The sequence below is a fragment of the Schistocerca serialis genome, chromosome 3, assembly GCF_023864345.2.
Source record: "Schistocerca serialis cubense isolate TAMUIC-IGC-003099 chromosome 3, iqSchSeri2.2, whole genome shotgun sequence".
Classification (NCBI taxonomy): Eukaryota; Metazoa; Arthropoda; class Insecta; order Orthoptera; family Acrididae; genus Schistocerca; species Schistocerca serialis.
The window spans coordinates 647,339-671,194 of NC_064640.1; the positions used below are offsets into that span (position 1 = coordinate 647,339).

At 35.9% G+C, this 23,856-nt stretch overlaps 1 protein-coding gene across 8 annotated transcripts in view; it reads right to left on the reverse strand.

The window, feature by feature from the left end:
* LOC126469654 (leucine-rich repeat protein 1-like) overlaps positions 1 to 23,856 on the reverse strand; it is an 86,855-nt gene that overhangs the window by 36,447 nt on the left and 26,552 nt on the right. For 4 of the 8 annotated variants that reach the window (XM_050096777.1, XM_050096778.1, XM_050096784.1 and 1 more), the window contains exons 3-5: positions 17,648 to 17,920; positions 17,102 to 17,335; positions 11,060 to 11,172 (exon numbers count right to left, since the gene is read on the reverse strand). In XM_050096777.1, the coding sequence (XP_049952734.1) occupies positions 11,060 to 11,172; positions 17,102 to 17,335; positions 17,648 to 17,920 (620 nt within the window). Of the gene's footprint in view, positions 1 to 1,844; positions 3,254 to 3,793; positions 3,945 to 11,059; positions 11,173 to 17,101; positions 17,336 to 17,647; positions 17,921 to 21,813; positions 21,927 to 23,856 lie in introns of those variants that run through there. The other 4 variants (XM_050096780.1, XM_050096781.1, XM_050096779.1 and 1 more) reach the window with 3 other exon arrangements.

A 23,856-nucleotide genomic window follows, 5' to 3' on the forward strand; every position in this document is an offset into this window, starting at 1 on the left:
GAGGTTCTGTGCAGACGACATGTCGATAGGAGACGTCACGGAAAATATCTAAAGAAACTTGTCTACTGTCACACCACTTAGTTACGGGGTCACCACTTATGTAGGGGTAATTTCACTACGTAAAGGAAAATGCTTGTGTGGATTTTATACTGTGAATGACCACTTTTATTGTACCACACAAACACAATAGATACATACATTAACACGGGAAACAAACACTGGTTGTTTCCTCCAAAGAACCTTGCTCGCAAAGAGAGTCTTTCAGTGTCCTGTCAACTATCGACTTGTCACTCCCACACACTTGGTGGGAACTGAAAATTTTTCAGATTGAGTACATACAATTGCCAAAATTATGGGATCATACAGGAGATCACATATTGTGTTAAGATAAGTTTTATTTCATTTTGAAATTATACAGAGGAAGATATGTTTTCAGATACAGAACAATGTCCTACAATATTGTAACGTCGATATAATGTACATTCTGTCTGTGTGACTCAAGACACAAGAGGACAAAAATCGATGATACAGTTTTATTCAGAGACTCAGTCTGAGTTACTCTGCTTAAGACTGAATATTCCAATTATTAGAACTATGTCATGCAAGAGACAGCCTGTGAATGGACAACTGTTCTATGCAGGGGCTTGGGGGGGGGGGGGGGGGGGGGGAGATACACAAGTATACAGTAGTATACTATATTTTAATCTGCTCTAAGATGATTTTCTATTTTTTCCAGATATTTCAATAATAATGGCTGGTAATTCAAGCAACAAACAACAGAAGTGGGTGATTAAACAATGCTGGAAGACAGAGAATGCTGAACAGTATCAAGTAGGCTATCAATTTACAGGTTTTGCAACAAATTTAACTTAACTGGATCTATCTGTAATGCACCAAAGAGTGGTTGAGCAGTGAGTGTTACTACCCATGAAAATGAAATGGTAGTTGCAAAGGCATTTATCCAAAGCCCAAAGAAATCCTAAGGGACACCCAGTGTTGAGTTGAACATTTCCCGTAGATCCTTTAATTGTCTAATGCAAGACTGAGGTTTGTAAATGTATCGGCCACTATTACTTTGAGGATTACAGGATGCTCCAGATCGCAATTTGTAATTTTGCAAGGTGCTTTTGAATGAAGAAATGCAAGGTGATAGTGTAAGTCGATAAATTTGTTGGTCTGACAAAGCAAATTTTAAGTTGGCAGATGCTGTTAATAGGCATACCTGTGTGTACTGCACCACGGAAAATATCACTGTTGTAACTGAGAAACAACTGACTCAAACTGGAGTTAGAGTTTGGGCATGACCTTCATGTCAAGGGATCACTGGGCCAGCTTTTTCCCATACAACAGTTATCCAAAATGTCTATCTTATGCTGCAAGGTGCTGGCATTCCACAAATACATCTACAGCAGGGTAATGAAGAGAGATATTTCCAGCAAGATGCACTGGACACTATGCTTTAACAGTATGTGGGTTTCTTGACAACAAATACCTAATAGGTTGACATGCCATCGAGGGCCACCTGTATGGCCAGCATGATCACCAGACCTTATTCCAATTGACTTTTTCTTTTCAGGTGTTATCAAAGATAATGCCTTTGCAAGAAAACCACAAGGTCCTTATGATGTGTGAGTTCATAAGAGAAGCATGCCAACATATTCATAACAATAAAGAACTCTGTGCCAAAGTGTGCTTGAGTGTCAAGCCCAGACTACAGGAATGTGTAAATGCTGAAGGGCAGCAACTTTAACACTAAAGACACTGCACTTATTGTGACTTCATAGACCTATTTTCTGTAATTTTCTACAATAATTATTTTTCATTTACAACCTATTTTCTATAACAATAATAATAATAATAATAATAATAATAATAATAATAACACCTATTAATTTACCCTGCTGACCTTGTTCAAAATACCTTTGAATTATATGGATGGGGGAAAGGCAATTCATATTAAAAGACAGTATTGCATGCACCTTCAGTCACATACCTACTGGCTCTTATCAGAAAATACATCAGTTAAGTTCTTTGTCTTCACTGCACTGTCATGATGAATCAGAAATAAATGTCTTCATAATTAGAAGGCACCACAAGTAGATGAGAAACCATAAGCCACGCAGCACATTCTCCATTTTTTTATGACGAGAAAATCTCTCATAACAAAAGATTTTATTTGGCTTTTAATAGAAAATACTAAACAAAACTTTTAGTGCTATAGGTGGCGGAGAAGAGAGAGAGGGTGTGGAAAGAGTGTTTGACTTAAACATAATTATCACTTTACAAAATAGTGTGAGTGTTTATTACACAAGGAAACACATTTTTGCCTATATTTCACAAAAATTCATTTTATTTTATCCAGCCCATGTTTCTAGTCTTCGTTACAAACATGTTATTTACTTCCTCTGGTAGACTATGAAACAAAGAATCTACAATCACCAATATAATCTAAGAGTGTGCCAATTTACACGTTCAATGTAAAGTTTGTCACTATACAACAAATGAGATAACAGGGATGACAGGGTCACAGTTCTTTCAGTAATTTTTATAGTTTTTTAAGGATGAAGTTTTCAGTAAAATTATATAACTGGAAAACATGTAGTGTGTTGGGGAGGGAAGAGATCAACCTAGTTTACATATAGCTATTCTGGTAGTATGCAGAAGAGACAATATAGCAAAAGTCTCTGGTTGGACAGAAACAGTTCTATATAGCTGTCCCTATGTGTTTTTTATGTAGAAGTTTTTTATTTTTTCAAGTAAAAAATAAAGCATTGGAAGTCACCCAGAACTGCAACTGAATAAGCAACACATTCTACTTTTTCAACACTTCTGTATACTGCCATACTATCTAACGAAAAACTGGACTGATCCCTCCTCTTCTCCCAAACACACTGTATTATTCAGTTACACAGAGTTATTCCTACGTACCTTTGGGGTTTATGAATATAACTGAGAAAAAACTACACGATATGTAGAAAAGCTATATACATCAGTGAATAGAGCATCCCTACAATTTTTTATTCATAATATGTACTGTGGCATAGTTACATTAGTGGGTACAACATGTACAAAAATCATACACTAGATATTGTCATCTCTAATTAGCTCACACCTGCAGATAGACATCCCTAGGAACAGATTTCCAAAGTGGGCTGCTGTCATGCCATCCCTGACAATTTGTCTCAGCGATTCAATTTAACTGCATGCAGGTATTGACATTTACCATGTCGCGAGCAGTTCCCATATTGAGTGCCTGTAATGTGAGTTAGAAACAGAGATCTTCTCCAGCGACTGATGTGTGTGTATTTTCTATATGTCTTGTAGTTTTTTCAGTCATGTCCCAAAACCCCATAGGTACTTATTAATAAACCTGTGTAATTTGTATTAAAACCTCCATCATTAAGCACAGTTCAAGTTCCTGAAACAGTTGTAACCTCATGTTGAACAGTAACTAGTACCCTATTGTGTTGTGAAAAACTCTATACTTAATTTATGAAGTTATAATTGACTGGATAGATAGATAGATAGATAGATAGATAGATTGGTTTTTTAATTGGTCCAGTTTTATCATATAGCACAAATTGTACAATTGGTATTGGACAGGTCAAAGATAAGTTACAATAATACACAGTATTAGCAAAATAGTACGAAAATTAAAATTAGGTACCTATTACAATTAATTTTGTTACTTATTCAGAAATTCTCTGACAGAGTAGAAGCAGTGCTTTATTAGAAATGCCTTTAGTTTAGCTTTAAATATTGGATGAGTAGTCTTTTTTATTTCCTCTGTTACCTTATTGTGTAGTATTACACCAATGTTAATTATGCTCCTCTGATAGGGGGTTGTTCTGTGATATTTTTGATGTATATTTGATTCCGCTCTGGTACTATAGTTGTGTACATTTTTGTTCTGTAGCAGTTTGCCTGTTTTCAGGAGGTAGTCCCTAGTGAACAAGATAGTTTCATACATGAATAAACTTTGAACATTTAGAACACCAAGTTCCGTAAAATGAGATTTACAGGACTCCATCTTTTTAAGACCACAAATTATTCTTAAAGCTCTTTTTTGCATTCTAAAAACCTTTACACTGTGAGTTGAGGATCCTCAGAAAATGATCCCATATCGGTTTAGTGAGTGGGACTGTGCAGTACTGTTGTTTTGCTTGTTGTAGCCTTTAAAATTCTTAGGGCATAGCACACAGATGATAGTTTTCTACACAAGTTATTTATATGTATGTCCCACTTTAAGTCTTGCAGAACCCATAGACCCAAAAATTTTGTGACACTTACATTTTCTAGGGGATCATTTTTTAATTAGACTTGAATAGACATTTGATTAGTTGGAGGAATTAAATGAAAATCGACACACACAGTTTTTTCAGTATTTGTAATGAGTTTGTTTTTTGTGAACCAATCAGAAAGTCTTTTCATAGAACTTTCTGCTGTGGACCGCAGAGTTTCTGGACTGGATCCAGTGAGCAATATGCTCGTGTCATCGGCAAACAGGATAGTTTTTGTGGGACTCATATATTCAACTAAGTCGTCCACATAAATCAAGAAGAGTAGCGGACCTAAGATTGAGCCCTGCGATACACCATACTTTATTGGTAATTCCCTAGAAAGAAAGGAGTTGTTTCTTGTTTTATTCATTTTGTTTAACTCATACTGAAGTGATACTTTCTGCCTGCGGTTTTTTAGATATGAACACAACCAGCTATGTGCTACATTTCCTACTCCTCGTCTTTCTAATTTTTCGAGCAGAATGTTATGGTCCAGGATGTTGAAGGCTTTAGGTAGATCTAGAAAAATACCTGCAACTAATTTATGTTGATCAAGGGATTTTAAAATACAATCTAAGAATTTGAAAATTGCTGTCTGTATAGATTTAGACTTTCTAAAACCATGTTGTTATACTGTAAGAGGTGCATATTTATTTATGCAACTTAAAAGCCTGTCATAGAAGAGTTTTTCTAGAATTTTTGAGAAGGAACTTAACTGTGACATGGGTCAGTAGTTTGATATTTTTGCAGTGGTGAAACTTTTGCTACTTTAAAAATATCTGGAAATACACCAGTTTTTAAAGAGGTTGAAAATTTTTGCCAAGTGGTTTGCTATGTAGTGAGCACAAGCTTTTAATATGAAATCAGGTACTTCATCAAGACCACCTGACATTTTATTGCTTAATGATTTAATTTTACTTATAATTTCATTGGGGTATGTTTCTTACACATACATAGAAGCAGTCGAGATCACTGACTTGCTCTAAAAACGTGGGACTGGTCCTTGGCAGTGTACTTGAATGAGGTCTTCAGCTAGTGATGTGAAATATTCATTGAATTTTTCCACAACTGAATTTGGGTCTGTGGCTTTTGAGCCTTCTAGTGTTAATGATACATTCTTTTTCTTTGGCACTGAACTACAAGTTTCTTTCTTTATAACTCTCCAAGTGGATCTCATTTTGTTAGATGAGTTTCTTATCAACTTGTCATTCCACATAACTTTTGCCTCTTTGACTACTCTACCATAGATTCTTTTGTAGGCTTTTGAATAATCTGTGAATTCCTGGGTTACTCTATGTTTCTCACGGCAGTACTGTAGAAATCTGTTTCTCTCACTGGAAATTTTTATGCCTTTAGTTACCCATTGATTATTATTATTAGGTTTTACTGTTTTCACTACTTTTGGAAATGCTACATTAAAATAGTGAAGAAAGATGCTCTGAAAACTCATGTACATGCTGTCAACATTGTTCTGAGTGGCGATGCTTTCCCAGTTTTCCTTTGCCAGTAAGAGATTAAAAATTCTAATGTTATCTTCGGAAAAGGTTCTTTTTCAACTACTTTTCCGCAACTGCTACTACTTGTTGGCATTTCTATACACAGCCGCTGTACCTACATCTACATGTCTACTCTGCAATTCATATTTAAGTGCTTGGCAAAGGGTTCATCAAACCACAATCATACTATCTCTCTACCATTCCACTCCCGAACAGCGCGCGGGAAAAATGAACATCTAAACCTTTCCGTTCAAGCTCTGATTTCTCTTATTTTATTTTGATGATCATTCCTACCTATGTAGGTTGGGCTCAACAAAATATTTTCGCATTTGGAAGAGAAAGTTGGTGACTGAAATTTCGTAAATAGATCTCGCCGCGACGAAAGACGTCTTTGCTTTAATGACTTCCATCCCAGCTCGCGTATCATATCTGCCACACTCTCTCCCCTATTACGTGATAATACAAAACGAGCTGTCCTTTTTTGCACCCTTTCGATGTCCTCCGTCAATCCCACCTGGAAAGGATCCCACACCGCGCAGCAATATTCTAATAGAGGACGAACGAGTGTAGTGTAAGCTGTCTCTTTAGAAGACTTGTTGCATCTTCTAAGTGTCCTGCCAATGAAACACAACCTTTGGCTCGCCTTCCCCACAATACTATCTATGTGGTCTTTCCAACTGAAGTTGTTCGTAATTTTAACACCCAGGTACTTAGTTGAATTGACAGCCTTGAGAATTGTACTATTTATCGAGTAATCGAATTCCATCGGATTTCTTTTGGGACTCATGTGGATCACCTCACACTTTTCGTTATTTAGCGTCAACTGCCACCTGCCACACCATACAGCAATCTTTTCTAAATCACTTTGCAACTGATACTGGTCTTCGGATGACCTTACTAGACGGTAAATTACAGCATCATCTGCGAACAACCAAAGAGAACTGCTCAGATTGTCACTCAGGTCATTTATATAGATCAGGAATAGCAGAGGTCCCAGGACGCTTCCCTGGGGAACACCTGATACCACTTCAGTTTTACTCGATGATTTGCCGTCTATTACTACGAACTGCGACCTTCCTGACAGGAAATCAGGAATCCAGTCGCACAACTGAGACGATACCCCATAGGCCCGCAGCTTGATTAGAAGTCGCTTTCCTGAAATCTAGAAATACGGCATCAACTTCAGATCCCCTGTTGATAGCGGCCATTACTTCGTGCGAGCAAAGAGCTAGCTGCGTTGCACAAGAACGATGTTTTCTGAAACCATGCTGATTACGTATCAATAGATCGTTCCCTTTGAGGTGTTTCATAAAGTTTGAATACAGTATATGCCCCAAAACCCTACCCAAAACCCTACTGCAAACCGACGTCAATGATATAGGTCTGTAGTTCGATGGATTACTCCTACTACCTTTCTTAAACACTGGTGCGACCTGCGCAATTTTCCAATCTGTAGGTACAGATCTATCGGTGAGCAAGCGGTTGTATATGATTGCTAATTAGGGAGCTATTGTATCAGTGTAATCTGAAAGGAACCTAATCGGTATACAGTCTGGACCTGAAGACTTGCCAGTATGAAGCGATTTGAGTTGCTTCGCTACCCCTAAGGTATCTACTTCTAAGAAACTCATGCTAGCAGCTGTTCGTGTTTCAAATTCTGGAATATTCCATTCGCCTTCCCTGGTGAAGGAATTTTGGAAAACTGCGTTCAATAACTCCACTTTAGTGGCACAGTCGTCGGTAACAGTACCATCGGCACTGCGCAGCGAAGGTGTGGACTGCGTCTTACCGCTTGTGTACTTTACATACAACCAGAATTTCTTCAGATTTTCTACCAAATTTTGAGACAATGTTTCGTTGTGGAACCTATTAAAGGCATTTCGCATTGAAGTCCATGCCAAATTTCGCGCGTCTGTAAATTTTAGCCAATCTTTGGGATTTCGTGTTCTTCTGAACTTTGCATGCTTTTTCCGTTGCCTCTGCAACAGCGTTCGGACCTGTTTTGTGTACCACGGGGGATCAGTTCCATCTCTTACCAATTTATGAGGTACGAATCTCTCAATTGTTGTTGCTACTATATCTTTGAATTCGAGCCACATCTCGTCTACATTTGCATAGTCAGTTCGGAAGGAATGGAGATTGTCTCTTAGGAAGGCTTCTAGTGACACTTTATCCGCTTTTTTAAATAAAATTATTTTGTGTTTGTTTCTGGTGGATTTGGAAGAAACGGTATTGAGCCTAGCTACAATGACCTTGTGATCACTAATCCCTGTATCAGTCATGATGCTCTCTATTAGCTCTAGATTGTTTGTGGCTAAGAGGTCAAGTGTGTTTTCACAACCATTTACAATTCGCGTGGGTTCGTGGACTAACTGCTCGAAATAATTTTCGGAGAAAGCATTTAGGACAATCTCTGAAGATGTTTTCTGCTTACCACCGGTTTTGAACAAGTATTTTTGCCAACATATTGAGGGAAGGTTGAAGTCCCCACCAACTATAACCGTATGAGTGGGGTATTTACTTGTTACGAGACACAAATTTTCTCTGAACTGTTCAGCAACTATATCATCAGAGTCTGGGGGCGGTAGAAGGAGCCAATTATTAACTTAGTTCGGCTGTTAAGTATAACCTCCACCCATACCAATTCGCACGGAGTATCTACTTCAACTTCACTACAAGATAAACCACTACTGACAGACACAAACACTCCACCACCAATTCTGCCTAATCTATCTTTCCAGAACATCATCTGAGACTTCTTAAAAATTTCTGCAGAACTTATTTCAGGCTTTAGCCAGCTTTCTGTACCTATAACGATTTCAGCTTCTGTGCATTCTATTAGCGCTTGAAGCTCAGCACAACTACAACAATTTACAACTACAATTCCAACTGTTCCTTGATCCAAGCATGTCCTGTGTTTGCCATGCACCCTTTGAGATTGCAGCCCACCCCGTACTTTCCCGAGGCCTTCTAGCCTAAAAAAACCGCCCAGTCCACGCCACACAGCCTCCGCTACCCGTGTAGCCGCCAGCTGAGTGTAGTGAACTCCTGACCTATTCAGCGGAACCCGAAACCTCGCCACCCTATGGCGCAAGTCAAGGAATCTGCAGCCAACACGGTCGCAAAACCGTCTGAGCCTCTGATTCAGACCCTCCACCCGGCTCTGCACCAAAGGTCCGCAGTCGGTTCTGTCAAAGATGCTGCAGATGGTGAGCTCTGCCTCATGATCACTATAACCCATCCTCAGTACTCTGCTTGTGAATCTGTAAGTTGTTTCTGAGATGAATATAAGGTCAATAATGGAATTTGTGCACTCTGTTAATCTTGTTGTGCAGTGTATTGTGGGGATCATATTGAATGTGTTGGTCATATTTATCAAAGCATCTCTGGTGCTGCTGTCCTTTGAAAAATCAATATTGAAATCCCCACAAAGCACTATCTTCATATTTAGTGTACTGATCCTACTCAGCAGAACCTCTAGTTTATTCATGAAGACTGACAGGCTTCCACTTGGTGCTCTATATATGTTAATAACCATGAAATTAAGCTCTGGCAGTTTGGTAATGGAAAGTTCAAAGTCTTTTTCAATTGAGTCAATACAACTTTCACTGACATCACAGAACTTTATTTGTACTTTCACAGATAGCAGAGACACCATGTTTGGAAAACTCTCGACTAAAATGACTTGCTAATCTATATCCTGAGATTGAGGTTAATTTTACGTCTTCATTTTGTAGCCAATGTTCAGTAATGCAAATTATGTCTACGTTTAGTGCATACTGGAGTAGTGCTTCCAACATGGAAATTTTATTTGTGAGTGACTGAACGTTATGGTGTAGTATAGCAAAATCTGGGTATTTAGTAACTTTGGCTGAAATGGTTTCTGATTCTTTATCTAATGGCGTTTCTACTACAGCACTTACCCTAAAAATTTTTCGATATCTTTCTTGTGTGTGGCTTCTGTTTGCTAGTGGCAATCAGCATGTGAGTTAACTTCTGGAGCTTGTATAAGTTTTGCTTCATCCACATCTGTCCTCCTTGGTTTAAACCATTTCGTAATTTCGTTTGGCTGATGACGTGATTGTTTGTTTCTTGCCTAATCGGTTTAAGCCACTTGATAATTTGCGTTTGGTCCATGGCAAAGCTTGTAACTCGTCTAAAACACTTCTTAATCTCCGTTTGTTTATCACTTAGACTTTTTACTTCACTCTTCTTCAAAATGCGAGTACATATTTTTTCGGCTAGTAATTTCTTTCCTGGCGTATTTAAATGAAGTCCACGGACTCTATGGAATATTCGCTCCAATTTGTTTATATCTACAATATCACATGTGTGATCTATTGGATGCTAAATGAATACATAAATAAATAAATAAAATTCTTAAAGTTAGTGCATATTTCCGTGATACACTCGTTTGCAACATTAATTTCGTGGTTCACATACGACCAGGGTGGTAAATCATGACGATGTGGGATGTTCACAATAAGTACATTTGTGTGGGTTAAATTATTTAAACATTTCCTCATTTCTGTAATGACCTTGTATGTCTCGCTTCTATAGATGTCGTTTGATCCTCCTATTAACACAGTGAAATCACCTTTATTCACACTATCTATGTCAGTTGATGTTGTTAGGTCCGTTATTTCACTCAATGGAGCCCCTGGCTTTACGAAACCAGATGCCTTGAAACTACATATTCTCATCAAGATTGCAGAAATTTCACGGCCGTGACTATCACCTAACACAGATTGTTTTGTGTTTCACACTTTTTGTAACCAGAGGATTTAAGGTTTTTCTTTGCACCTGACTAGTGTTGTTTTTTTGCTGCACGTATTCTAAATGTTCTTCAGTTTGCAGTTTTGCTGGAGATATGTTTTTTAACTTAGTTTCCTTTGTTGCATTGAAGTCTGTGGTAGTGTAGGTGTGTGCACTTATTTTCGGAGTTTTTAGGATAATGTCTAATATCCTTATGTTCTTTGGTGTATATATTGTAAGATCTTGATGTAGTAATAATTATTATTATAGTTTTGAATTATCACATAATTTCTTTGGTTGTCGTAGATTCTTTGATTCATGGCACAGAAGATGATGTGAATAACATCTTTGAAACAGTAAAACTAGAGAAATGGGCTTTTACCCCTGAACTTAGATCATTTGAAAGAAACAATTTTTGTAACACAGAAAAATATGTTTTCTTGTGCAGGGAAACATTTTTTATTGCATAAGACTACTATGCAGCACTATTCAATTGCAGTTGCAGCCATCTGAGCATAAACAACATACCGTAAATTCCTCATTTCCAAAACACCATTTGGAATGGAAAGTAAAAGATTATAATCCAAATGTAAGCCCCAAAGTCCATTAAGTTTCACTACTTCATTGGGCACAGTCTGAATCTGTAAAAACAAAATAAACTCATGAATAAATTCTTATAAAATGTGTTCACTTGTAGAAGCTCTCAGGAGGAACACTATCAATGCAACATTTCAAGGCTTCTGCAGTAATTATTTAATGCTGTCACCTGCAAAGCTACACTCAAAAAGTCTAAGCAGAATACAAACAATGGAATGATTACTGTCAACAACTGACTATATAGTGGAGGTGTAGAATAATGTACAGGCACATACACTAAAGTTTAAACATATTATTTTTATTAAAAAAGTGCTTGCTGGACTGGGTAAGTCGTCATCTTGTGCAGAGTTTGTGATGTGAGCAAGAAAGATATGGCTAGGAAGAGGATGACGAGAAAATGAGGACAAGGGAAGAGAAAGCTCAACCTGCTGACGATTTGAGGGGGCAGAATAGAATGGAGGTACAGAAAGACTACAGAAAACAATGTGGATAAGAGTTCAGAAACCTATAAATCAAACCAGTCATACGTCCAGAGTTAAGCAGTAGTGAAAAGTAAGACTCTGATATTGGGGCAGGGGTTGAGGGGAAGATACAAGGAATTAGATAACAAGTGGGGCCAGACTTAGGTGTAAAATAGGGCCTTGTATTTATGGCCCAAGGAGGGATGGGGGGAGGACAGTTTTAATCTGTACAATTCATGAAGCTTAGGTAAAAATACAGAGTGCAAGGGTTGTGGAGCAGTCACTAAAGTTAATCTTGCAGTGTTTAGTAGAATGATTCGCTAATGTGATGGTCAAAATTGCTTTTGATTAATAGTTTTGTGGTGGTCATTCATAAGAATGAACTACTCATCAATTGGAAACAAATTAGAGTAGCAGTTACACTTTTATTTTTTAACAATGGCTTTCAGCCGACAGGGTCATTTTCAAGTGGTTATCTGCTTGACACCCCATTTTATACTATTTAAAAATTCTTCTGCAGTGGTAAGTGAAACATTTTGTGGTATGCTCTCATTGTTTCCTTTTTTAATATAGTAGTAGTAGCAGCAGCAGCAGCAGCTTTATTCATCTGTAGACCTCTTTTTACAAGAATATAGGCCATTTACAAGTTTAGACCAATTTAAAATAAGCTTCTAGTTAAAGACAATCATTAGATTTACTCCTGGTATATAATTTTTCTTTACAAATAACTTATTAATAATGTAATGCCACACTGTTCACTCTTACCTCACTACCAGTCACTGCACACACCATACATACATTGTTTCAAAACACTTCACTCACCCCCCCCCCCCCCCCCACACACACACACACACACACACACACACACACACACACACACACAGGTCATCTCTGGGCCATTTTCTGTGCCACAACTTCCCATTTGCTATCCTGAAAAACTGAGGCAGCATCCCTTTATAATGAGTGAGGTGTTGAGCTCAGAAAGAGGAAGAAGTGTTACTGTTGTGCAATGAATAGCTTGGGGGTAAGGTTTTCTATAAAAGGAAAAAAAACATAGTTTGAAGGTGTTATGTGGAATGTTGGATGTTTTATAATCATTATTATTATCATTATCATTATTATTATTATTTATTTGTATAACATTTTTTTTTACCAAACTCCTACCTTGTTTTATCTAAGTAATCCTTCAATGTATAAAATGTACTGCATAACAGGTACTTTTTAGCTGCCTTTTTAAATAATTGTATTTTTGCAGTTTCTTTTATCTCTTTTGGTAATTTTGTTGTACAGTTTTATTCCTTGGTACAAAAAGCTGTTTTGAGCTTTATGTTTATTTTTTCTTGGGAAATGTAAGTTGAGACTAGCTCTTGTTGCATAGTCATGGACAGAGCTGTTTGTGCAGTAATTACCAATGTTATTTTAGATGTGTACAACTGACTGATAAATTTATTCACAAGGAGCAGTTAAAATCCCCAGTGTTTTGAACAGATCTTTACAATGAGCTCGACTACCATATTGATTATGATTCTTATGGCTCTTTTCTGGAGTCTGAAACTTGTGTACATATTTTGTGCATTTGTTCCCAAAAAAGAATGCCATAGCTAAGAATTGAATGTACATATGAACAGTATGTACCTAAAAGACACTGCATGTTACATACTGATGATATGAGACTAAAAGCATAACATGCTGATGACATTCTGTTTGCAAGTACCTCTGTGTGTTCACACCACTTCAACTGAGAATCAATAGTCATTCCTAGAAATTTTGCGTTTGTTACACAGTCTATCGAAGTGCCATCTACATTTAACTGAACATCATAATTTTTCCTCTTCAAACTGAAATTCATGGCCTTAGTTTTCTTTATGTTCAATGTCACTTTATTGCTTATTGACGAATCATGAATATCCTTGAGGGCTTCATTGTTTTCTCTGCAAGGAGTCCTCTTGTTTTCTCAGTGACTATAATATTGCTGTCATCAGTGATGAGAATTTTTTCACCATAAGTAACACTACTGGCAACGTCATTGATGCATATCAGGAATAGTATTGGCCCTAATATGTTACCTTGCAGAACCCCTATATTAATGTATTTTATTTCTGATAAGTGTTTTACTAAATGTTTGGATCTATTTGAAGTATGTATTATCTCTACTCTTTGTACTCTACCTGCTAGGTATGATCGAAACCAGTCATTAGCTACCCCTCTTATTCCTAATGCTTCTAATTTATTTAATAGAATCTTGTGGTCAACTGTATCAAAGGTCTTAGAAAGATCCAAAAATATGCCTGTGACACATTCATCTTAGTCAAGAGCATCAAGTACAACCTTTGTGCATTCTACTACGGCCAACTCCGCATTTTTGCCACTTCAGAAACCAAACTGTGATTTGCTTAAAAGATTGTATTTATTCAGGTAATTCATTAATCTTTGCTTCTATTATTTTTGAGAATGGTGACAGCAGGGAAATGGGCAGTCAATTTTCTATGTCTTCTGCATTACCTTTCTTAAGCAAAGGTACAACTCTTGCCTGTTTTAACTGCTCTGGAAATGTCCCTGATGTGAAGGATTCATTTAAGGGGCCTTGTATAATCTCTATGCATTGTTTCAGTACACACAGTGGTACTTCATCTAAGCCTACTGACTTTTTAGTTTTAGTTTTTGAACTGTTTTATTGACTTTATTCTCTGTGGTTGGAAGTAACATCATTGCATTTAGTGCAACATTATTTACAGGTGTTATATTATTTGTTTTGGGGAATTATTGCTGTAACTTCTCTGCAGTACTTGAAAAATGCTCATTCATGTAGTCTGCATAGTGTTGTGGATTATTTATTACCTTATCCTCCTCCCTTAGCAGTATGTTATTCTGGGTTTGTTTGCCTCTCCCCTTTTCCTTTTTTATAACATCCCAGACTGCTTTGTTTTTATTGTTTGTATTATATATTATTTTGTCATTAAATGACTTTTTTGCAGCAACCAGCACCTTCTATAAATCTTTTTGTAGCTATAATAGAAATTTAGGAATTCTGGATCACTGTGACTCTTTTTCAAGGAACTTAAAATACCTAAGTGTTTGGGAGGACTTTTTAATACCTGCTGTTATCCATCTGCTTTTGTGAGATGTTGATACAGACACGCATATTTTTGGAAATGCCTTTTCAAATTTCAATTTAAATAATGTGGAGAACTTAGAAACTTTCTTATTCACATTGGTTTCCCTATACATTTCATCCCAGCTTTATTTTGCTAGCTCCTTTGAAAAATCTTTTATTTTGATTTCTGATAGATTTCATATGTAGGCTTGTAATTTAGGGAATGATTCGATACTTTATTTATTTATTTATTTACTTATATCCCATAAATCCAATACTGCGAGGCATTCGCATGGATGTAGGATGTGTCAGAATTATTACAAATAATACAAAAGGAATACATAAAAGTACCTCATGCAAGAGGGTATCTGGTGTAAGACAAAATACACATCAATAGGTATAGAAAAAATTACATTAAAAAATATGGTAGATCTTAATAGCTAAATGAAAGACACAGTAATGTTATCAGTGATTGTGAGTATCGTAATGCACAATAGCACATCAAATTAGTAAATGAAAAAAATCAATTACAGTTAACTCTACTGAAATATTCTTCTACCGAATAGAAGGAATTATCTAATAAATACTGTTTGAGCTGTTTAAATTTGGGAAGCTCTTGGATAAGTAATTTCAGTGATGGTGGGAGAGCATTGAACACCTTGCAGCTCATGTAATGGACTCCTTTTTGTACAATAGTAAGGTTTTTTGATCCATAATGGAGGTCCATCTTCCTCCTGGTATTGTGGGTATGGTATGAATCATTGGTTTTGTACGATTGTCCGTTTTTACCAATGAAACATAACAGGGAGTAGATATATTGGCATGCAGCTGTCAGTATCCCTAATTTTCTGAAAAGGTTCCTACAAGAATGTCTAGGCTGGACTCCGCTCATTATCCTAATAACTCTCTTTTGGGCAATGAATATTTTTTTGGATAGTGGCTGATTACCCCATGAAACTATGCCATACAGCAATAATGCATGGAAATAACTAAAATAAGCACCTTTTGTGGTGTCTCGGTCACATACAGTGGAAATAATATGAACAGCGAATGTTGCTGAGCTGAGTTTTTTGTGGAGGTGCAAAATATGTTCAGACCATTTTAGACTGTTGTCAATGTATACACCCAGAAACTTGGTTGACTCAACTTTTAGTAACTCACTACCATTCAATGTAATACTTAATTGATCATCAACTTTTTTCCTTACTTGGAAGTGCACGAACTGGGTCTTATTAACATTTAGTGATAACCCATTATTTAGAAACCAATTACATACTTCACTAAAGAAAATATTGGCCGATTCCTCAAGATTGAGGTTGGGAGTTTTGTTGATGAGGATAGAGGTGTCATCAGCAAAAAGAGTAAAGTGAGTTTTTTGTTATTTGACAGAGATGGTCTGATAGTCCGGGATCTTTTACAGCAACATCACATTTTTCCCTGTCCATATTTGTGGCCACATGGTCAATTACTGATGCAGTCATTGTAGTAACCCTTGTTGCACTACTGACCAATGGGGACATGCCAAAACTTTGAAGGATATTTATAAGGGTGCTGGTGGATTCATTTATGGTATTAGTGTTGATGCTAATGTCCCACACACAATTACGTTGACATTTGTACTTGAGAATTTATCTAAAACTTCTGTTAATTTATTGAAAAAAGTGTCCGCACTACCACTGCGAGATCTATACACACATAAAATGATTAATTTCTTGGTGATATCAAGCCCTGTTAATTCAATAGCTGATATTTCAAAGTGTTTGTTTTCACTTGCTGTACTGAGGTCATGTCTGGATTTGAACTGTGTTCCTTTTCTGATACAAATGCATGATCCTCCACTCCTTGAAGCATTCCTGCAGTAAGAGTTTGCCCTTCCATATGATGATAACACTATCTGTTGGATTTCTGTCTCTACATCAGTGCTTAGTAACACTAACTACTGTGCAGTTCAAATATTGGAGCTCAACTTCTAATAGTTGTACTTTATTTTTTATTGATTGCATATTTTGATGGAGGATTGTCAAGCTAATACTTCAAGTTGAATTAATAGGAATTAATGCTATCATGCCTTGTTTCTCAGTTCCTACCACCTGCTATGCAGCAGAGTGTGACAATCTTGCTTTCCTCAGTCACTTTACTGCAGCACAGAAATCCAACATCTAAATCACGTTCTAAGGAAAATACCCCAATGATGTAGAACTTACACGACAAGTATGAATGAAGTAACTAATATTATCACTGTTGGCTTAAAAAATTAGTGGCTACTAGTTCCAGTTAACAGTAATGCATATTCCTTATATTAGTACCAAATGGTGAGCTGAAGATTGATTACAAAACTAAAGTATGTAAATAATGCGAAATCATAGAATCAGTATAACAGGTATTACAAGAGGATTAATAATCATTTCGAGAACGTACCATATTGTTCTGTAAATCAAGTAGTCTTAAGTTCTCTTTCAGAAGAGGGCTTGCAAGGAAGTCCCAATTACTTTTAATACCTAATCTGTTGCGTGAGAGGTTTAACACAGTCAAGGGAAGAGTGCCAACAAATGCTGGAATTTCAACCAGGTTGCTGTTTACAACTTCAAGGTGAGTAAGTTGCTGAAGTCCTGCAATTTCATCTGGAAGATAATCCATTTCAATGTGGTGGAGCTGAAAAGGAAACATGAATAACTAAATTCCTTAGCTGAGTTAATCTATATTTAAGGTGTAGTACTTACTACATCCTCTGAACAATCACACTTCATTAAATTGCACATAATTTTTTTTTTTTTTTTTTTTGAGAATATTGAATACCGTAATACCAGAAAGTAATAATTACCATTATTTCAAATGTATATGATAAAGGTCCCTTGAATCCCAGGTTTGACACCTATGTATTCAATTAGTGACACAGTGGTCCTCCTCTAACACACTACAAAAACATTTGAAACAAACATTTTACTCCAATAATACAACACATACCTTAAGCACTTTCAGGTTCTGAGGCATATTTTTGAAATCTTCCAACTGTTTCTTATTTTTGAAATCTTCCAACTGTTTCTGACTGCTTGACTCTTTTACAGTTTCTGATGGACCTACTGGTTTGCTTAGAAACTTCACAAGATTTCCAAAGCTTTGAATAAAAATCACATTATTAGTTATTCTCACTTCATGAGGTGGTTCCCTCAACCTAATGGTAAGCTGTCTTTTGCGTAAGACTCCAAAAAATACTTGCTCCACATTTTCTGCTGAAAGCTATGGAAAACAAAAATGGAATTACTCTAGTGCAACAGTTGTCATTAGAAATCATAAAAAAAATAACAAGTTAACTTCCCCACCTAATGTTACATTACCTATGTCTAGAGACGTCAATGATGGGACAAGATATGGTTTTATGAATATAAATGAAATATAAGGTTTGAAGTTTTACACCCATTTTGTAACATTACAGTATAAATATTGAGAACTACAATGGTTGCACACTCAAACAATGAAAAAATGTGGTAAATCTGACAAAAACAGTCTTACCTCTAGTCTTTTGAATGCAGATTCCTTCTGTGGAAATAATGGAGAAAAGGTTAGCAGAGAAGAGGAAAGGGGGAAGTCCCATTAATATAACTGATGGTAATTTATCACAAACATGTAGTAAGTGGAGTGTTAAACAATACAGAGAAGATGACAAAAGGAAATCTTATGGAATGAACACTAAAACAGGATTAGTAATTGACAGCACAAGGAACTGATGACACAACAAGAGGTGTGTTAGGTACATGATACTCACAGAAAAAAAAGAGAGATAGTAGACAGAAAAAAAACCACATGAGAAGTAATTAGAGGTACGATGTTGTGTGTGTGTGTGTGTGTGTGTGTGTGTGTGTGTGTGTGTGTGTGTGTGCGTGAGAGAGAGAGAGAGAGAGAGAGAGAGAGAGAGAGAGAGAGAGAGTGTATATATGATGATAATGGATGAAAAATTGTGAGAAAGTTAGCATAGAAAAACAACACTACTTCATATTTTTGTTTTCTATCTGTTTTTGGCTGGATGAAACATGGTTACACAAAAATTCCTTCAGATATGAACATTTCACTGCTGCAACTGGCTTTGCTTACTCTGCCTCATTTCATCAGAGGAGGAAAGTTTATATTGAGTTCAGTAGGGCCCCCTCGTGTATGAAATTCTAGGTTTCTCTTTCCCTGCTTTTACTTCCTTTACATTTAGCAGTTTGCCTGTTTTATGGCATTTTTGTTGGATTTGAGAGTAGTAATCCAATTTTTAAGGTGCAATGATGTGGAAAGTTCTTTTCAAAGAGAGCAACTTAACATTTCAACAGTTTCCTAGACAAACATAAAATCATCTTCAGTCTTAAAAGAGAATTGTACTTTGGAACATTTTCAACAGAATAAACACTTCACATGCATGCTACATGAAAACACTCACTGAATATCTACATACAACTAAAAGAGAAGAACATTGTATAAATTTAAAAGCTTATAACGTAATTACAGCACGAATCTCTCAGTGCCACATCATAACATGCATGGAAATGCACAAAAAATACTCCCGCAAATGCTAAGTATATGGAAGGTTCCCTCTGTGTTAACAGCATGCCCAATGAAAACAAAATAAAGTGAATACTCTATCTTACCACCATTATACAGTACTTCACAGTAAATTCTCAAGTAATGATTAGGAACATGAATCATCTAAACTTACGAAAACTTCAAATTCTTTGAAAAATTGTTGACTACAAGAAAACTCTGAAATTGATGAAACTGTGCTGCAAAACTATATTAATGACATTTTATTAGACGCAATAAAAAATTTTCTATAGCTTTTCCAAGGCAAGTTCCTTGAACCCATGAGATGCACTAGCTTTTCATAAACCACATGTCTCTTTTTGATTCTAAAAGCAGTTGTTTTGCATGTGATTTTTTTCACATTTCAAATGTGTACCAAGACTGGTTGAAATTGCTCCATGAATTTCACAGTTATGCTTTTCATGTCACATATTCATGGGGCCTGTCCCCAGTCCCCCAGCAACCATGAAAACTGTGAATTCAAAATTAACATAGTTTGAATGAATGCAACATTTTTTTTCGCTCACTCAGGCTGTTATTTATTTAAACTCTTCAGTCATTCCACAATGCGTTTCAGATTTTTCAGCCATTATTTAGTGATTATCTGAACAGAAAGGCACAATATATTACTACTATGAAATGGAAACACAATGGTGTGCAAGAGAGTTAACTGAAGGATAGTTACCTAAAAAAGTTACCATATCTATAAAAATGGTAGCAAATTTTTTTCATTTTGTTTTTCCATTAATTTTGGTTTACAAAAATTTAACTACTAGGAAAAGCTCAAAAATTTTAAACTCCACTTATTAGACAAACAATGTAAATATTATTACACAAACAATGTAAATACTCTTATCTGTTAGAGTGGAAACTATGAACTGAATTGCTATTTGGGTTTTGATTTTGAAAATGACAAACTTTTGATTCCCTTGAAGTCTGCTCCATGCATACCACATCACAGTTTTTGGATTTGATTGAAAGAACATGCAAAATGTAACAAAAATAATCAAAATGCATCCATGATGCATTTGATATAAAACACACAAAGACATTCCAAAATATTTATCATAAACTCCAAATCCTTCATCATGCAAAGAAAGGAAAGAAAATGAATATTCTAGAAGAATTAATAACTTTAATAATTTTAAAAATCAACCACATGCACTTACCGACAAACTGAACTACAAAACAGATAGTATTTTGACAATTTTACTGGTATTCTGCTCACAGCTAATCTAGACCAAAATAACAGTTCCATTCACACTTTCGACATGAACAGATGGGAGTATTTATGTTGCCTGTATACTATGCAAAATTTAAAATTTTTGGACTTCCCATTTCGGTATATCTTTTGAAAATATTATTTTTATTTTTAAACAACAGAAAGTAGAGAATGCAATAACAACAATATGGAAAGGATAGATTGCTACTCAACACAGAGAAGAGGTGTTGGGTTGCAGACAGGCACAATGAAAAAATCCTGCTACAATATTAAATCTTTTGGACAAAAAGTCCTCTTTCTGCAGTAGAAACACACACACACACACACACACACACACACACACACACACACACACAAAATAGTCTGCAAATTGAACTTTCATCTCCCTCTTAGTATGTTAATATGCACACCTCTTCTCAATACATGTTGAGCTCTGTGAGAAAATTCTGAAAACAATATTTATAATTTTGAGGACACCACAAATGCTGTAACCTTTGCCTGACTGCTAATGATGCCAGTTCTATCCCACATAAGCCTTTATTTAAACCAATTAAAGCTGTGCAAAAGCCAGTGATGATGAACTCTAGAAAAATTATGTAGAAGTTATGATGAAAATGGATCCAGGATTAAGTTTGTGGAGTCCTAACTGATTGAAGACATTAGCCTGAAATGCATCTGCTCTGGTAATATTTCTTACCAACATACAACTATGGATACATAATATACCTGCCTGTTTCATTTTCTTCGGTTTCATAAATCACATCCTGCAATAATTTCAGATTTATTTTACTGTCATACTTTAGTCAGTAATATGCAATAGGAAATGAAAAGTTCAATTAATGATTGTTTTAATTACATTTTAATTAAACCATGAGTCAGTCTTGAAATAACATAATGCAATCAAACTCACTGAACTACTTCAGTGTCAATCATGTTAAGGACTTGTTACTCAGCCACTACTTACTCTTGCAGTGGATGTCCACACAAAACTAGATTTAGTATTACTTCTAGTCTGTCGTTTCGCTGGTGGAAGTCTGCACTTACCATGTACCCATAACAGAAGCTATTAACATGTATTGATAGCATCTAAATAAAAATGATGGTGTCCTCTCAGAACAAAACAAATATGTTACCCATGGTCTACCAATGACTGATTACAAACAAATGTTCCAAAACAGGTACCACCCCACAAACTAGGTATGACTGCAATAAACATATGCAAAAAAACTTTCCCCAACTGTTCTTTATCTATCTATCTATCTATCTATCTACCTACCTACCTACCTATCTACCTTTGGAAGATTTCTTTTCTTAAATAATGCTTTTTGTGCTGTATTTCAGCAACTATTACCTGTTTAAACTGCAAAAAATACTCTCAGTAGAATAGCTGAATCAAATGTAAATTGTGTTTTCTTCCCAAAAGCACATTCAAGCTGTGGAGATCCACCTGAAGATGTTCACAATCTGAAATGAAGTTAGGTCTATATATAAGGTAGTCCACAAATGTTCATGAAAGTATACTAGTGAAAAAGTTTCACCTACAGGATGGCATTATTTGGACTGATTATTACTCCTGTTATTCATTGTAAATGACTGTGTACTTGCAGTCTAGGCACTAAACCCAGTCCTTTCTATCAAGATACTTGCAATTAGAGCATTTTCACATAAAATTAGTCAATTCTTAGAATAACAGTTCAGTGCAGCATAACACTCAATGAAGTAGGAAGTGAATTTTGAATGAAACTTTTTTTTTTGAAATGTTTTACTCAAACTTGAATCAATTACAAGTTGCTATTAGCAATTTTGGACCATTAAAAGTGTAGTATCACTGCACCACTATGTCATTAACATCAGTACAGCAAATGAGACCTCATTCTGTGTGTACATCTGTAATCAAACAAAACTGAACCATAAAAAATTGGATCATACCAACTTCTGCTTATTGCGTATACTCTTAGTGTAGCTTCACCAAACCTCCTTCAGTGTCTCCAGCATCAGGGGCGCCGACTTATAAAAAATATTGGGGAGGCCCATACTGGGGCTCTTGCCCTGGGAAATTTTCTAAATTTTACATGAAAAATAGTGAGTTTTAAAGTTTTTTAAGCATTTTGGAGTCATATGATCAACATTACAACCCCGAAAACTGGACTCTCGATAACTCTAGACTCCGGGAAACTCGACAAGCATGACATTTTTTGGCTTTTCTTAAAAAGCTAATTTAATTTACAGTAATAATCATGCTCATAGACTATTACAGAGCAGTTAATATATAGCTCCGAAAAGACAAATTATATTTAAATAAATCCTAAACTATCATTAAAAGAATAAAACATAAAAAAATATTGCTGTCGCACAGTAATAGCACATTGATTAATAAGTGAAAAAGCAAATTTAATCTTACTTTGAATAAGGTTAAGGGTTCATTAAATAAAAACAATATCTCAAAGTTAATGCTTAATACAGTTAATAAAGTTAATACAGTATGCCTAATACTTTCAGTCAAAAGTATGTAAATAGTGGGTTTTAATTGGGTCTTACACCCTAAAAATATTTAAGTATTTGAAAATAACTAATACAGTACATTAGTAATATAGTAACACAGTACTAAACTAGTACTAATATTTTTAAACTGAAAATTTCATTATATATGTATTTAATTCTTCATAAAATAAAGATTTTTAATATTGCTCTAAATGCCATTATTAGTGCTAGAGTGTCTTTAGAAAGGTGCAAATGTCAACCGCCTGACTGGATTACTGAATATGAAGTCATTGATGACTGGTCGGATATCCAATTCACCCAAAACATCTCGGTAGGCATGAAGAACAGCCAAGTTGTTGAATAGCTTCTGTACCATTGTTGTTAGGAGATATAACTTCAGACATACAAGGGCACTAAATGACTGTTCTGATATTGCTGTAGTGATTGGAACTATTTGGAGAAGCTTAATGCACTTCACTACTTCACATAACATTTCTCCAACTGCAGGCTCTTGTGTAATGTACTTTCTTACATCACGCATGGTTTTTAAGACCAGTTGTTTTTTTATTAGTGATATAAGCTAACATATTCAAGTGTTAGCGCAGTCTCTCAATGTCTAGGTCATTTCTGAAAAACTCTGATTTTTCCAAATTTGTTTCACCTCTGTTTACTAAAAGCAAGCACTCTTGTTCAACTGCAATGACCCGTGTGAGTCCAGTTGAAGCAAACTGCTCAGTAATGCAAGATTGCACCGTTTCAGAAACTTCAATGTAAATAGCTTTGTAGTATTCCTTTGGGGCTATGAAAGTGTGCGGTGAGCTGGCTTCGTTGTTTTCATACTACTTTGGTATACTTCGATTCCGTGGAAGCGAAGGATCATCAACTCGTGAAGGTTTTTCTTTTTAACACAATT